Source organism: Bidens hawaiensis, unplaced genomic scaffold (genome assembly GCF_021521415.1).
Source record: "Bidens hawaiensis isolate Kalapana, Puna unplaced genomic scaffold, B.hawaiensis_p1.1 tig00012555_1, whole genome shotgun sequence".
NCBI classification, from domain to species: Eukaryota; Viridiplantae; Streptophyta; class Magnoliopsida; order Asterales; family Asteraceae; genus Bidens; species Bidens hawaiensis.
The window spans coordinates 511,030-527,203 of NW_027492028.1; the positions used below are offsets into that span (position 1 = coordinate 511,030).

The 16,174-nt window shown below is 31.2% G+C and overlaps 2 protein-coding genes across 2 annotated transcripts; one reads left to right on the forward strand and one right to left on the reverse strand.

The window, feature by feature from the left end:
- The first annotated feature begins 206 nt into the window (after positions 1-206).
- LOC143541359 (protein RGF1 INDUCIBLE TRANSCRIPTION FACTOR 1-like) lies at positions 207-2,337 on the forward strand. The gene is made up of 3 exons (XM_077034198.1): positions 207-402; positions 840-1,055; positions 1,787-2,337. Exons 1-3 carry the CDS (start codon positions 325-327, stop codon positions 2,018-2,020), a joined length of 528 nt encoding a protein of 175 aa, XP_076890313.1. The 5' UTR covers positions 207-324; the 3' UTR covers positions 2,021-2,337.
- A 1,147-nt stretch (positions 2,338-3,484) lies between these two features.
- On the reverse strand, positions 3,485-5,755 carry LOC143541351 (protein FAR1-RELATED SEQUENCE 11-like). The gene is made up of 3 exons (XM_077034191.1): positions 5,648-5,755; positions 4,511-4,756; positions 3,485-4,228 (listed from the first exon to the last, which is right to left on the reverse strand). The coding sequence occupies exons 1-3, from the start codon at positions 5,753-5,755 to the stop codon at positions 3,485-3,487; spliced, it is 1,098 nt and encodes a 365-aa protein (XP_076890306.1).
- Between the last annotated feature and the right edge of the window lie 10,419 nt (positions 5,756-16,174).

Consider the following 16,174-nt stretch of genomic DNA (forward strand, 5'->3'; position numbering starts at 1 on the left):
AACCCATATAAATATAAAATATGTCATTAAATTCCTACATTTATTTTCCTACATTCATCATCTCCTTACACCTCTCCACTTCTAAAAACCCCCATTCCCATTTCATCACCTCCACACATAACCGTAGAATCATGGTAAGCTCGATCTTGTAACATAATCTTGTCATGTTTTTGATGATTTTTAAATTCTAGGTTTATAATAATACAGGCCGGAGGACATGTTGAAGAAGAACACAAATGGCCACCATGGTTAAAGCCCCTGCTTCGTGAAACCTTCTTTGTTCAATGCAAATTACACACCGATTCGCACAAGTCCGAATGCAACATGTACTGTTTGGACTGCATTAATGGTCCTTTGTGTTCTATTTGTCTCAATCACCATCAAGATCACCGCTCAATTCAGGTATCTCAAATTATTTACTTTTGTGTTTGATTTTACAATGGGTGCTAATTTCACAGTCGGTCAAGCCGCTTTAAAAGCACCTTTAGGTAATGTGATAAAACATGAGAAGACGTATCTTAACAACCAACATGTATTTATTCCTTTTGCTTTTGACATTTTTGGTTTCCCTGCTTAGTTACTTACCCGTGTTCAGCGGGTCATGCACAGTAATGTTATGACTCCAGATCAGCAAAGGTAGTTTTTAAAATATTGGGTTTTGCGATTCAAAAGGGGTAGCGGCGCAGCTTGTTGCCCGCTTGCCTTCTGTTTCGATGTTATCCAAAAGTGAAGGTTAATCCAAATGAAAGGGTCAATATGATTTTTAAATTTAATTCTTGATTGGATTATTTATATTAATATAATAATATGTGTTAAATTTTTTTTTTATTGATTTGTAGATACGAAGGTCCTCGTACCATGATGTGATAAGGGTGTCTGAGATTCAAAAGTTTTTGGATATTAGTTCAGTGCAAACTTATGTTATTAATAGTGCGAAGGTTGTGTTCTTGAACGAACGTCCACAGCCGAGGCCGGGCAAAGGTGTTACCAACACGTGTGAAGTTTGTGAGCGTGGGCTTCTTGATTCCTTCAGGTTTTGCTCACTTGGATGCAAGGTAATTTGATTTCATCAACTTTTTATGAATTTAAATATTTTAATTTGGCCGTGTAACATTTTTATACGAGCGTAAATAGAAAATGTGGAGAATGTTTTCCGGGATGCATAAATATGAAATAAGGTGTCTACAAAGAGTTATATGATTTTTATAACTTCATCGGCATCCATCAGTCTGACGTTGGTTTGTTATGTGAAAAGTTGTACGGTCTATATAACCTTATACGTCCATATAACAAGGTCAATCTGACGTTGGTTTGTTGTGTGAAAAGTTGTGATGCCTATATAATCTTATACGATCCATATAACAAATGAGCCGTATGATATGTGAAAAATGTAATACGGTCGGTACACATTTTACATGTATCATACTAGTCGTGTAACGTTATAGGCCTGAATGCTATGTAGAGAATGCCATATGAGCCTGTATAAAAATAAATTAAGATTTTTTATGAATCATTCAAAGTGGTTTGCAAATTATACTTTGCAAAATTATACCTATACGGCTGGTGGTGTATCTACATTAGCACCTATTTAGTTTGGTTTATTAATTTGACTTTTTTGATGAGTGGGAGTGGGAATGGGAATGGGAATGGGAATATGGACATTGAATGATTGATTGTTTGAGAACTTTGAACTTCAAATTATAAAAACTTAAATCGGAATCAATTTTTTTTCTTAAATATATTCTTCAATAATAAATAATTAAATTTCCCGTTTTTGACTGCTTAGATTGTGGGGACATCATTGAATTTTAAACAGAACATGAAAAATTCGCCGGAGAAAAAGCATTTAATAATGGCGGTGTCGGATTCCGATGACTCATACTACACCGGCAGCCATCTCCGGCGGACCAGAATTCAAAGCTTTACTCCGTCAACGCCGCCGTTGACCGCCGGAACAGCCAAGAGAAGAAAGGGTATACCCCACCGAGCACCTATGGGTGGACTAATTATAGAATGTTAAACAAATCATTCAGCCAGCCCCCTAGAGTTTTACTTAATTACCCCAAAGGCCCCTCTTCAATTTCCATCACAAGTGCATTTTACTTTTAAAAGCCTGTGTGTGGAACTGGAACCCCTCCATTTGTAATTTTGTACAAAGAAGCAGCTTATAGGATATCGTTGAGGGCAAATTGGGAAAACCATAAAATAAGGTTTGAAAGTGTCACTGTCAAGTATTTTGTTTATAGAATAAGGGTTTTATCCATGGTGAAAAAATTGTAATCATGGTTTTGTGATATGGTATAGAACTTAGAATGTATGAATAATGGCTATGTGGTTTTGTAAGATATAAAAAGTGTGACTTCAATAATGGTTATAAAAAAAGTTATATAACTTGCATATAATGTATCTTGATTTAGAAAGTGTTAGTGGGTGGTTTCTGGTTCTAATCTTGATGTAACATCATGGTATCTTAATATTTATCATATCAATAATTCAATAAATGATTCTAATCATATTTTGAGTTAAAATATGATTATAAAAATTACATGATGAATAATAAAATTAAAGTATCTTCAAAACTCACTTATGTTGTAGAGATTTGTAGTCGATATGTAATAGAGAGGGATGGGAGGGAAGACAAGCACGGATGAGGTGGTGACAAGAGAGAGGTTGTCTCTGTGTTTCTGCGTTAAGTTTTGACATGAAAGAGATGCTCTAAGGTGAAAGAGATGCTCTAAGATCGTTGTATTAATAAATTTGTCTAATATTTCTTTTATTAAATAATATTTTAGGTACATAATTATTATTTTTTTATTTCTTATATATGGGTGTCTACCTTTGAATTTTCGTTTGATTTTGACTGATGAATTATATGTTCCGATCACTACTCAATTTTTAAACATTTACATTTGTCTGCTTCAACTTGTCTCTTGATGGGTTATGTTTTATGCTGTTTTTAATTAGTAATTTATAGGAAAGAGCACATAACTCAACACATGTTTATCAACTAACTAAAATATCAATAGGTTAAAATAAAAGTATCAAATATTTAAAAACCATTTGATTCATTTAAGAAAATTATGCATTCATTTGTAAATACATGATGGGATTTTCTAACATGTGCCCTAAGGACAAAGCATATATAAGAAGTATTTATTAGGTGAATATTATTATTGAAACTAAAATTTTATATTAATTGTATTTATCTTTTAAAAATTACCATATTTAATTTTTCATTCTTCCCTCATTAATATTCCCTCTATGGATGATTACTAAATAATTTTTTTTCTAATTCCCTCCAAATTTACTCTTTCATCTCCCATCATTTTTCTATTCATTTATATGTAAAGAATTTCTCAAATATGAAAGTGACTTTTTTTATATACCCAAACTAACAATGACTTTTTTAATATTAAAATATAAAAGTTTAAAAACCAAAAGAAGAAGTAATTTCATTATTATATGATAACAAAAGAAGGCATTTTCAACATTTATAATGTAAGATGGGGTTGCAATCAATCAACTTCATCGTGCATTTCAAGTTTTCTTTTTTTTTAGCCAATTGTTGAGCATTATTAGCATCATCAGAAGCATGCCGCTCTGGACATGTGCTGAAGTTGTGACTAGAAAATCTACAAAGTCTACAATATTTTACTTGTCTTGCTAATTCCTTTCCACTTTTCATTCGGTTTTGCTTAGGTCGTCCCTTTGTTTTTGAGATAACAAGGCATTGAACCAACTCAATTGCGTTAGTTATAGGATCACTATTTTCTACAAAAGATGATGTAAAATCCGAAGTTCCTTCTTGGTGTAATTGAGAGACGTTATTGAATTGAGCCTCTTCCCGTCTCCATCGTGATAGCCAATAACTAAAAGGAATTTCAAAGCAACCCGTATGGAGAAGAACACTCAAGACATGACGACAAAGTATCTTGACATATTCAAAGTTTTTGCAAGTGCATTCAGCAATCTTACCATCCCAAACCACCTTATGCCATCGAGCCGCTTTGTAATGCTTGACAATAAAACTTGTGTCATTTTCTTTACATGCCGAATATTGAATCGCCAGAGTAAGCTGATCTTGAAACTTTTTGAACGCAAATGGAGTCAACACTTGGCAACCTTGCTTTTCCAACGGTGATAATGATTTCAAATGCAGCTCTTGATATTTTGCTAACATACTATCATGCATTTGTTTCTGCCCAACATCTTCAATGGCAAGATCAACCTATAAAATTATGAGTAAAAAGATTAATAAAAAAATGTTTGAACTAAAAAAATACAATAAACAAAATAAAATGCAATAAACTAAATACTTGTACTCACTTGTCTAATAAAATCGCTTAAACATGCACGGGAAGATATAAACATTTTTATAAGCGAATTTATACTCTCAGATTCTCCAGTAGTTGTCATGCCACCAAAGAAAAAGCCATGAAGATAACTTGGAACCCAAAATGTTTTAATTTGATACAACGCTGTCACATGCTTATTCTCGTTTTGCAATTACTAATGGCCATTGTTGCTCAAATTCTTCAACCGACTCTAACTTATATAAGTTGTAAAACTCGGTGCACCAACTTGAATACTCACTTTTTAACAGTGAAGTAAACCAACTACTAAACTTACTGGTGATATGCCATATGCAAAATGCATGTTTAGTATGAGGCATCTTTGTTTCAATTTCTTGTTTCATCCAAGGATCTTGATCGGTCAATATCATTTTCGGTGACTTTTTCATCAATAGAGTAAAATTCTGAAAATAAAGTAAGTTTAAGAAATTTTAAGTCATGTACTAATACTAAAGAGTTTCAAAATTCAAAACATAAATATAGTTACTTTAAATAGCCATTCGAATGTCTTTAGTTGTTCGTTACGGAGAAGTGCACACCCAAATAATATGGTTCTTCAATGCCCACAAATATGCCAAATGGCATGTCATATGAATTCACCTTGTATGTAGTATTAAATACCACAACATCATATTTTTGGTAAAGTTCAAAACAATGAGCATGACACCAAAAAATATGCTCTGGCATATTTTCGTCATCTAGTTTAAATGCATATTGAAAATTAAAATTTTCATTTTTAGCATTTTTACAGTATCCAAAAAGCTCTCTTACATCATTCTTTGAATGTAATATTTGATTTCTGGTAAAAAAATTATACACATCCTTTTAAAGAAAAGAAAGTTCTCCATGCCTTACATTCTTTTCAAGCTCCATGACCCGCATAATTTGTTTAACGGACAAGCCTCCTTCTTTTAATAAAAGTATAAGTTTCTCATCTTCTAATGTAATATTACGGTAAGATGGTAAAAAACGAACCTCTTGAATAGACAACAAAACAAGATTATGCTCCGCAATAAACTTAGTGACTTGTCATTCTTCTAGAAAAATTTCGTTAATTCTTCTTAATGTTATACGCATGTGGGCCTTACATTCACATCTTGCATAACCTCTGTTTCTTGATTTTTTTTTGTAGTCTTTTTTAGGCTCCGGTTTTCCTTCACGATAACGAAAAAATCACTTCTTTTCCTATCTCCTTTCTTGTTCACAAACCTCCCTTTTCGAACGGAAAACCCATTCGTTCTTGCATAATTTTGATAAAAAAACAAAAGCCTCTTCTTCACTTATAAAACATTGACCAACAAATGACTCATCACAAATTTTTTTTTCTTGTTTTCACTTTGTTCTTCAATAACATCTTCTTTAACAGCAAACTCATTCAAATCCAAAAAAACATGTGCATCCATTTACAGAATAATAATGCTTTATATTATTTGATCTTAAAAAAATAGATAGAAAGGTAATAAAAGGTGTTTTTTAATAATCATGTAATAGTGCTTAGCCAATCAACATGTTGCCAAAGTTAAAGTTGAACATAGATGAAATTATGAAAGAGTCATTCCCCAATCTCCCCATTTCTTTCATAATTTCATCTATGTATAACTTCTCTAGTTTAGACTGCAAATAATGATAAGAAATGGGGCTCCAAAATGATGATGTGGATGTCACGTTTTTGCTAAGCACTATTACATGATTATTAAAATGGTTGCTAAAATGTTTCTACGCCAACCCCATGGCGCCCGTGATGTTTGTATACCATATATTAAATTGGATACCACTCATTAAAAAAAAAAAGAATTGACTATAAATAAAAACCTTCTATAAATATAGCATCATAAAGTTTAAACCATGCTCTCTTCTCTAATTCTTTCATATTTTATGAAAAAAATGGATCAACTACCCAACTATTTATCTCGATCTTTAAGAGATGGATGAGACGGTGATAATCGAAATTGTTCGGATGGGGGTAAAACTTTTAATCGAGCACGACCAAACATCAAGACTGGAACCACTTAGACGACGCCCACCACTAGAATAGAATCGTGTGGAGGCTCATTACTAGTTGAATAAACGCACTATTCTATAATTAAGATCATGGCATATTCGAGAGAATGAAGAATGAAATCCATGCCAAATATCATGGCAATGAGTATTCATTCTTTTTAAATTGTTCTAGTATTTTTTTTTTATTTTAAAGTAGCTTTTTTTTTTCCTTATACAAGTATCATTTTGTTTTTCTTATGTATTTGTAACTTTTATTTTATTAAAGTGTTATAATATTTTGTTTTGTGGTATTATTAGTTAAATTGTTCTTTTTATTGAATAAATATATTAATTAAATGAAAACATGACTGGGTAATAATTATAATTAGTTAAAATCACTACACTTGATTTAAAAATGGCTTAGGTAAATTCATCTTTGTCTACATGGTACCTAGATGACATTTAAATTAAAAAATTAGTTAAAACCACTACACATATTCTTATAAAAAAAATCACTAGACATTATATTTCTAAAATATACATAGTATTAGTTAAGATAATAAATGCATTTATCATGAACATATTGACAAGTAGCAGCTTTCTTTGAAAGAAGTTTTCATATAAATCCAAGATAAAATCATGCCAATGAATCATCTCAAAACCCAAGGTTCTTTTTGCATTTTGAAGATAACTCAAAGGACCAAAAGGTAATATATTTTTCCAATAAAAGGCAAGATATAGTGACATACAAATATTCTGGCTACCCCCTTTGCACTTGCTTTACAATTTACACCTCAAACAAGATAAAATATTCACAAGTTGCCAAGCTTTAAGTGGGTTTTGGGTCCCATTTCATAATCAAGAATTCTAAGCCCATGATGTCATTACTAACCCTTATCTTTAATAATTATTGAAGATTATAAATTCAAAAGAAAGCCCCATTTCATGTCCACTCCAACAACGTTTTCAATTATTAATATTATTATGTATTTAAAAAAAAAGGGACACATTTAATACATAACTAAATTTAAATAGAGAAGTGTGATAATTGAATAAATATTTATATGCAATATCTATATTATATTATTAAAAAAATTTATTTTGGATCATTCTTATTGGTTGATTTTACTATATTTTAAAAATAATAAGCCCTTATATAATTTGTTACTAATAAAATAATTCAAAATTAAAATCATTATAATCATTTAATCTATATAATAAATACTATCAAAGACATTATTTTTGACTCATTCATATTGGTTGATTTTACTATATTTCAAAAATAATAAGCCCTTATAGAATTTTTTACTAATGAAATAATTCAAAATTAAAATCATAATAATCATTTAATTGAATGGGTTTTCTCCTAGACAACCAATTATGGACCCGTATACGTTTCATAACCTTAATTTTCATTCTTTTCTCTCCAACTCACTGTTCGCGAATCACACCATTTTCAAATTATCTTATTTGAATATGTATCTTTCCCTCAATTTAACATGCTTCGTGTCCATAATGTTATCAAATTCTAGGTGTTTTTGAAGAGTTTAGAATTGACAAATTGGAATCACTGGTTGGACTAATATTAGAAGAAGTCATTGTTTCTTATCTGGAGGTAATCATAATCTGACCTCTCACTTTTGCATTAATTTTGCCTAAAGTTTGACCTTTTCTGTTAATAACATTTTTGTTTGGTATCTGCACATATTGAATTAACTGCATTTGCAATGAATTTTAAATTAAAATTGAACTACTTTTCTTATTATTTGCTAATTTTGCTTTGCAATTGAAGCTTTAGATGTAGAATATGATAAATTGCTATTCTCCACTGGCGAGTCACTTATGCTCCTATAAATTGTTCTATTCTTGCTTCTTTTGTTAGTAAATTATCATAAATTAAACACGCGCACCAATGTTGCAAAATCAAATTTAAAATTTGGAGATCAGAAGGAAAATGTCACACCCTCAAAATCCACTAACGGAGTTTTACCGTCAGAGGGTGTGAACTAACATGATCGGAATCATTAGTTATAATAAAACCATAAAAACGTTTAAATGAAAATAAGTGCGAAAGCGTAAAACCATATAAACCAATGTTGCGTCACGCAGGACGACTTAAAACCCAATGATAACAGTTTAAAATAAGTTTGCATAATTAAAAGTGTTTCAAGCAATGCATGATCCTAACCCGCGCGCCCGCCTCGGCTACCTGAGAATAACATACTAAAAGTGTCAACACAAGGTTTGTGAGTTCACAAGTTTATATAAAATAAAGCGTTTAGCGTTTGCGTTCAGCGTTTTGCGTTAAGCGTTTTGCGTTACAGCGTTTTGCGTTACCAGATAGTGTTATGTCAATTATATATCTATAGGTAGCTAGCCTATAAAACAAGTATCACTAAGTGTTCGACACCGAAGCTGACTGTTTATCATTTGCCTTGCCACCAGGTCATCCAGACCATGGTATGTGTTTAGTCAAGATTACACCCACTCGACCTCCAGTCGAGTTTAGCGTTGGGTGGGGTTTGTCAAACCCAGTAGTACTACTCAACAATGACTCGCTATTATCCAATATTAAACGGTTCGATGTGAATGAAGGACTTTAGTTAACGCGTTTGCCACTTAGTCTTTACAAGTGATATATAATTTATATTAACAAAATCTTAAATGCGTTTCGGAGTATGTTATCTCCCCCAAGTGAAAAGCGTTTAAAAAGTTTAAAAGGGGAAAGTGAAACTCACTGTTTGCGAAGAATTTCCCAAATTAAATCACCAAGATGCGCGTCACAGAAAAACTCTCTCTAGCGTTCTAAAACAACAAAGAGATTTTTCTAAGTGTCGGAATATTATCGAGTCTCTAGACCCGACACATAATACCTATGCACATAACATGTTTCGTGTTTCGTTTGTGAATTGTGTGTGACTTTAACAAATGTATTTGTTATACGTTACATGTGTAAGCAATTATTTACGTGTCATGTATTCATAAAGTACATCACTAGCAATTACTCCCCGTAAAGGGCAATTTGGTCAACACATAACAATTAACTAGCCATCATTCCCCATGAGGGCAATTTGGTCAAATCATGACAATCAATTAGCAATTATTCCCCGCAAGGGTAATTTGGTCAAAACATAACAATTATATAGCAAGTATCATGTTTCATGTATTTTTACAACATTCAGCAGCTAGTTTCACCGAGACAGAAATTCTACTTGAAAAACTAGTCTATTTCACCGATCATAGCATCACAATTAATTTACCAAAAATCATCACAAAAGCATATATGTCTTAGGTTTCCAGAACATATTTTATTATATTTTTATTCAACATAGGTTTCTCACAATCATCAAATCATTACATCAAACTCAAAACAGTCAAATTCATGCGCAATAGAATGTTATTTGAAATTCCCGTTAAACGAAAAATCCAATAAATGCAAGACCACTTGGGTTAGGTTCCTAACTCAATAAGTCAACTTCCAGAAGTGGAACCAACCCAATTGGTCTCGTAGTTCATGAGATATAACATTTACAAAACAACCTAACAGCAGGTCTAACAACTCAGCTTTGCACAACGTTTTTGTAAAATCATAAAAGTTAACCTTTACTTGTCCAAAAATTACAAGTTTATATTCTTTAGAAACTAGACTCAACCTAGTTTACTGTAGTATCAATAATCTCAACCAATTTTCACATTTACACTTCGTTACAGTCACTTAAACATCAATAACACAATCTGTCCAGAAACTGTTTGCATCGAAACTCAACATATTAACTATCTATGAACCATCATGCATTCATATAACACTCTAGACTCCATAAACACTATCCATGCACATCAATTATACATTACATACATGATTAGGGTTTTTGTTTGAACTCAATTCAAAGATACAACAATTAACATGTAACAATATCCAATCTAGTTATCAAATCATCATCAAATCAACAACAATCATATTAATTTCATACACACATAGAATCGGCCATCTAGGGTTTTCAATTAACCCATTAATCATCAAAATTAAGTATAAAGGATGCATAGGATAGTCGATTATACCTTCCTAGCACCTTAGTCTTCAATCAAAAGCTTGAAATCCTAGTTGTATGTGTGTGTATAAGTGACGGCAGCCAAGGAGCCAAGGGGGTGGGTTCCGATCGGGATTATGGGGGAAAGAAAATAAGTTAGGGTTTAGTTATTACTATTATTTATAATAATCTATGTAACACTTTGGCCTCTCCACTTCTAAGTATTACTTAACTAGCTTAAACTAACATGTTTACATCTTGAGTTAACGTTTATAACCATGTTATCACATAACACATAAGTCTAACACATAATTATCACATAATTACTGTTTTGACGTTTTTCGTTTATTCATCAATCGTTTGCGTCAACTCGTTTGCGTTTCGATGCAATTCCCGAAAGACTACACATGTAGTAAGTGTTAAGCGTCATTTAAACCCTAGTTTAAATGTAATGAGGTGTGCGTTATAGATTCAGTGATCTTAAGTTTGAATTGACGGAGTTGAGTTAACGGAGTTAACCTGAAATTGACGATTGTCACAGAAAAGAATATACAGTAAATGGCAAATTAAGAATTCCCATGGACGGAAATTCCCAAGATAACGAGTTTGGGTCAAAACTAGTTGTTTTAGATTGTAGTATAAACTTAAAAGGCAAATTCATTAATGATGCATTCTTAATTTTTATGTTATTTTAAACAAGTGGGTCGTGTTGGATGGAGTGATAGGCCAAATTAGATTCAGGTCAAAATGGGTAATAATGATCATAATGAGTTCGGGTGAAAACAAGTTGTTTAAAAAAACTATTAAATCAGAATAGTCAAAAGAGGTAACTTTATTTAATGAGTAGGATATGATTGGTCGGTTTTGGTGTGTATCAATTACATAATATAGACCAAGGGTATAGAAGTCGTAACATGCATTAATATAGACCAGGTTTTTACAACAAATTAATTATTCGAGGTAAAATGATCTAATTTATGAATATTGTTATATCACGCAAAATTAAATAAATATATAGGATTATTTTTCATAACAAATTAATTATTTAAAGTAAAACGATCTATTTTATGAAAATTTGAAAATGTTTAAGTGAATGAAACAAAATAAGGAGCCATTTTTAGTTTTTTGGCAGATGGTGTTATGTTCACTAAAATGAATTATTAATTTTGTGATTATTAAAATGCATTTTTATATTGAGTTAACGACAAACATAACCTTTATTTAAAATAATTTGACACAAATACAAAATTTACAAATTGTTCAAATATATAAGCATATATATATATATATGTATAATTGACACCTTCAGATAAAAAAGCTTCTGTTTAAGATTTAGAGAAGACAATTTCCTGTTGTAGTTTGGTTTTGCAATGATCATCAACAAAAGTCTAGGCCAGTCTCTAGCAAGAGTTGGCATACTTTAAAGACCCGTTTTACACATGGTCAACTTTATGTAGATTTATCAAGAGTGAAGAGTAGCGACGAACAAAAAATAAATACTTATTTTAGATAAGTAAGAGAAAGTTGCAAGCAAAGCAAGGAACATTGTTTATAAGTAAAAATTTGTACCTTTTGAAGTTTATGTTTTAAAGTTTAAAATTTTGTTTGTAAACATTTTACTATGTAATGTCATTTTTTGTAATTCCATGTCTTTTAATATTATGTTTCGTTTGAATATGACTTATAATTATAAATTATATTGCTGTCTCAAAATACATATTAAAAAAATGTTGTCGTTTTAAATTATATATACGTACACTTGGACGGTTTTTGATATTTCTGCCCGTGTAATACACGGGTCAATAACCTAATACTAAATATAATTACGTATTAGGTGACAAAGTATAAGAAAAGGTACTTATCACTTTTAATGTGTGTATGTAGTTACAGATTTTTAATAATACAAATGTATCTATCATCGCCGTTGATGTCTCTAATCGGCTATTGTTGTCGGTTTCAATTCGTCACCACAATTTCCAATTCATCACCATGGTTACTGAAACCGTGAAGTTGATTTGGATAAATACATTTTTAACTTTAATTATGCACGCATGAATAATAAAATTCTTTACGTAATTATTGAAAGAGCCATCAATTGATTGTATAGTGCAAATTTTACCACCAACTTGTTCAAATGTTTCACACGCATATGCTACAAATTGGATTATGAGAAAGTGGACAACGTTGATGGTGACGAGGATGGATGTAGTGTGTTATACTCTGCAATTGCTAATATTAGGGGATTAATTTGCTAAATTCAAAGTGTTCCTTCTAATTTGATCTCTATATATTTTGGGACAAACATATTTTGTGTAGGTATTTGATAGTGTTTATGTATGCTCTTATAAAACCAAGCATATGTATCGGCCCACTATATTTGAAGATCGGCTCCTCTCCCTTTCTTTCCTTTCCTAAAGCTAACTTTCAAAATGTACATTTTGTTTGCAAGGCTCTTATTATTATTCTGATTAAGAAAAGGGTTACTTATTATTATTATTATTATTATTATTATTATTATTATTATTATAACAAGAACGGTTTTAAACATGCAATAAAAAATATATTGTTTTGGTGAAAAATCAACAAGCGTAATCTTGTAACCAAATTAGCAAGTGAGGTGTGGTGCTTGAATGAAATGAACGTAAAAATGAAGTAACACAAGTATTTTTTGCGAGGAAAAAACCCATTATCCTGAGGATAACAAGAAAAAAAACCTCGGGCAGTGAAAACTATCACCACCAGTTTATTAATGATCAAAAAAGGTTACAAGTGATGGAGCTCTTTCTTGTTGGATCGTGTTACAGAAGATTGCTATTGCTAGTGTGACTGTTGTGTGTGAAATGATCCGGAGATAGCTCAATTTATACAAAAATAAGCTAACAAAAATGCCTAAAAACTAGGAAAACCTAGACTACTTTCCAACTAGCTGTTAACTCCCCACGTTTTCTGAAGTAGTTGGCGACTGGACCGAGTCTTTAGGAGATCATGGTAACGTTGCACTACCTGATAAACATTAAAGAAAAGAGATTGAACCGTTAGTTATGCAATATATTAAGGATACCTGATGTTTGTGAGGATACTATATCCTGAAGTTATCATGAATATATCGCTTGTTTAGGATACCGAAAAACTGATGTCCAACAATAATTATAACTGATTTTTAATTTCTTAGAGCATTCCAGCCTATTCCTTACTATATATCCATATATATTATATAATTACACTAATAATCAATGCATTTTCTTTCTTCTGTTCAATTAAATAATACTTTTTTTACCTTTATCATTATCTTTTCTCTCTTACTTACTCACAATCACTTTTAGAAAATATTAAAAAATTATATGGTGTGAACAGTGAAACCTCAAATTTAACTTTCTCATATAACATTCTCTCTCTTCTACTCACAACCATTCATAATCATACCATACAATTTACAAAACTCTCTCACAATGCTCTTATATCTCTTATATCGTTATAAGGGTTGAGTTATATCGTAATAACTTTACCCATCGTTGGTTGAGTTATTCTACAAAGGCCAACAAAAATGAGAAGTGTGAAAAGCCATGGTTGATTGGCATGTGTCAAGTGGGGACCAAAGGTAAAAGGGTATAAAAGTAATAATACATATTTTCTCTCACCACCTGCAAGTCATATCTCAATTCCACCATCATTTTAAAACGTCCATAACTTTTTCATGCAACATTATATTTTTAAAAAAATTTCACCATAATAACAAGCGTTTTTTTTATCTTTAATATGAGTATGACTTTGTTATATAAAAATTAAAAAAAAAATATTATGTCATTGTGACTTTGTGTCTTTTGGTTATTGTGTCTTTCTGTTTGCCATCGTGTTTTTTTCGTCATTGTGTTTTTTTAAATGCTAATAATACGGTTGTGTAATAATAATACGTAAATATAATGATTAAATAACAACAAATTATCAAATACATAAAACACAATGATGAATACATATTACACAATTACATGAAACGTAAAACACAATAATAAATACATATAAACAATGGCCTGAAACATAAAACACAATGGTGAATACACATAACACAATAACCTGAAACGTAAAATACAATGGAAACTACATATTACGCAATGACATAAACGTAATACACAATGACTAAAACACAATGATAAATAGTAAGACAAATGATGAGCACAAAGACATAATGACAAACAAAAAGACATAATGACGTAATCTTTGTTTTAATTTTTATCTTTAATATGAGTATCAACTGATAACACAATTACCAAAATTTATAACACAATGCATAGAAAAACCCAATTAAAAATCATAATGAACAACCAATAACACAATATAAAAAACCCCACTAATTTTTTTTATTTTTATATAACAATATGGTACTCATGTTAAAGATAAAAAAACGCTTGTTATTATGATGAAATTTAAAAAAAAAAAATAATGTTGCATGAAAAAGTTATGAACGTTTTAAAATGGTGGGGAAATTGGCATGTGTCTTGCATGTGGAAAGAGAAAGTAAAAAAATGGGTTATTACCTTTATACCATTTTAATAAATTTATTTTCTTAAATTAATCTCCACCATTCAAATTTATTATTAATCGATTAAATTCCTTTTCACCTTTATTATTTTTGTTGTCCTTTATATTTTAACTTTAGCCATTGTAATAAACTAATAATCTATCCAAGTTTTAATCAATGGAAGTTCACCATTCCCCATAAAAGTTTAGTCGTCTGCATAGATTAGTTGTGAAATCAATGGGCTACCATTTATGGTTTTTAACATGTAAGGAATCCAACAAGCTAATTGCGTAGCAACAAGTAATTTCTCCATTGCAATTATAAATAGAAATGGTGAAAATGGGCTAGTGTACCTATAAAGGATATATTCGATTGATTACAAGAGGACTTATTATTTTATTTTATTTATCTTATTTTCTTTTTATATTTTTATAGAAGATCTTGTTTATCTGTATTTTATGTAAACATCTCTTGTAATTCTTTTTTTGTTCTAATGAGAAATAATATCGACCCCCTGTACCATTATCTTGTTTTATGGTATTAGAACGGGTTCCATCTTAAACTCTAATCTATTTTCCATCATCCCACACGATTGCCGGAGACAGAAACCCCAAATCTGGGAACGACATCGGAAGTCAAATCAATCATAACTTAGCTTTTTAGGTGTTGTCCTCCGTGAAACATAACTTCAACAAAAACCCAAAGATAGTCCAAAGGACAGAAAGGGCCCTATAGATTCCGAAGACCACTGTAATTTTTGTGATAGAGACGGTCATACACTTGAATGGTGTTGTAAGTTTATCGGATATCCCGAATGATGGCCTTGAAAGAAAGGAGAGAAAAACAAACCCAAAGCCTCTTTAGTCAATTCTGACCGAGCCCTATATCGGATTAACAAAGGAATAATACCAATAGATTGTTAATTTGTTTCGCAATAGGAACAAGCCAAGTGGAGGATCGGTAGCTAATATTGCCTATACTCCCATGGCTAACCAAGCAGGTAACATTAATCCTAAAGAAAATTAGGTGGTTGATTCGAGAGCCACGGATAACATCACCCACGTGGATATGGTTCTAAACAACCTTGTTCATAGATCACACGAACTGTAGTGATCATACCAAATAGTGAGAGGGTGGTAGTTAAAGGAAGAGAAGATCATACTTTGCCCAATGGGACAACAATTCAAGGAGTCATACACGTGCCAGATTTTAATTGCAATTTGTTGTCTGTCACTAAATTATCAAATGATCTCCAATGTGTGGTAACATTCTTTCCTGATTTATTGTTGTGCATGATT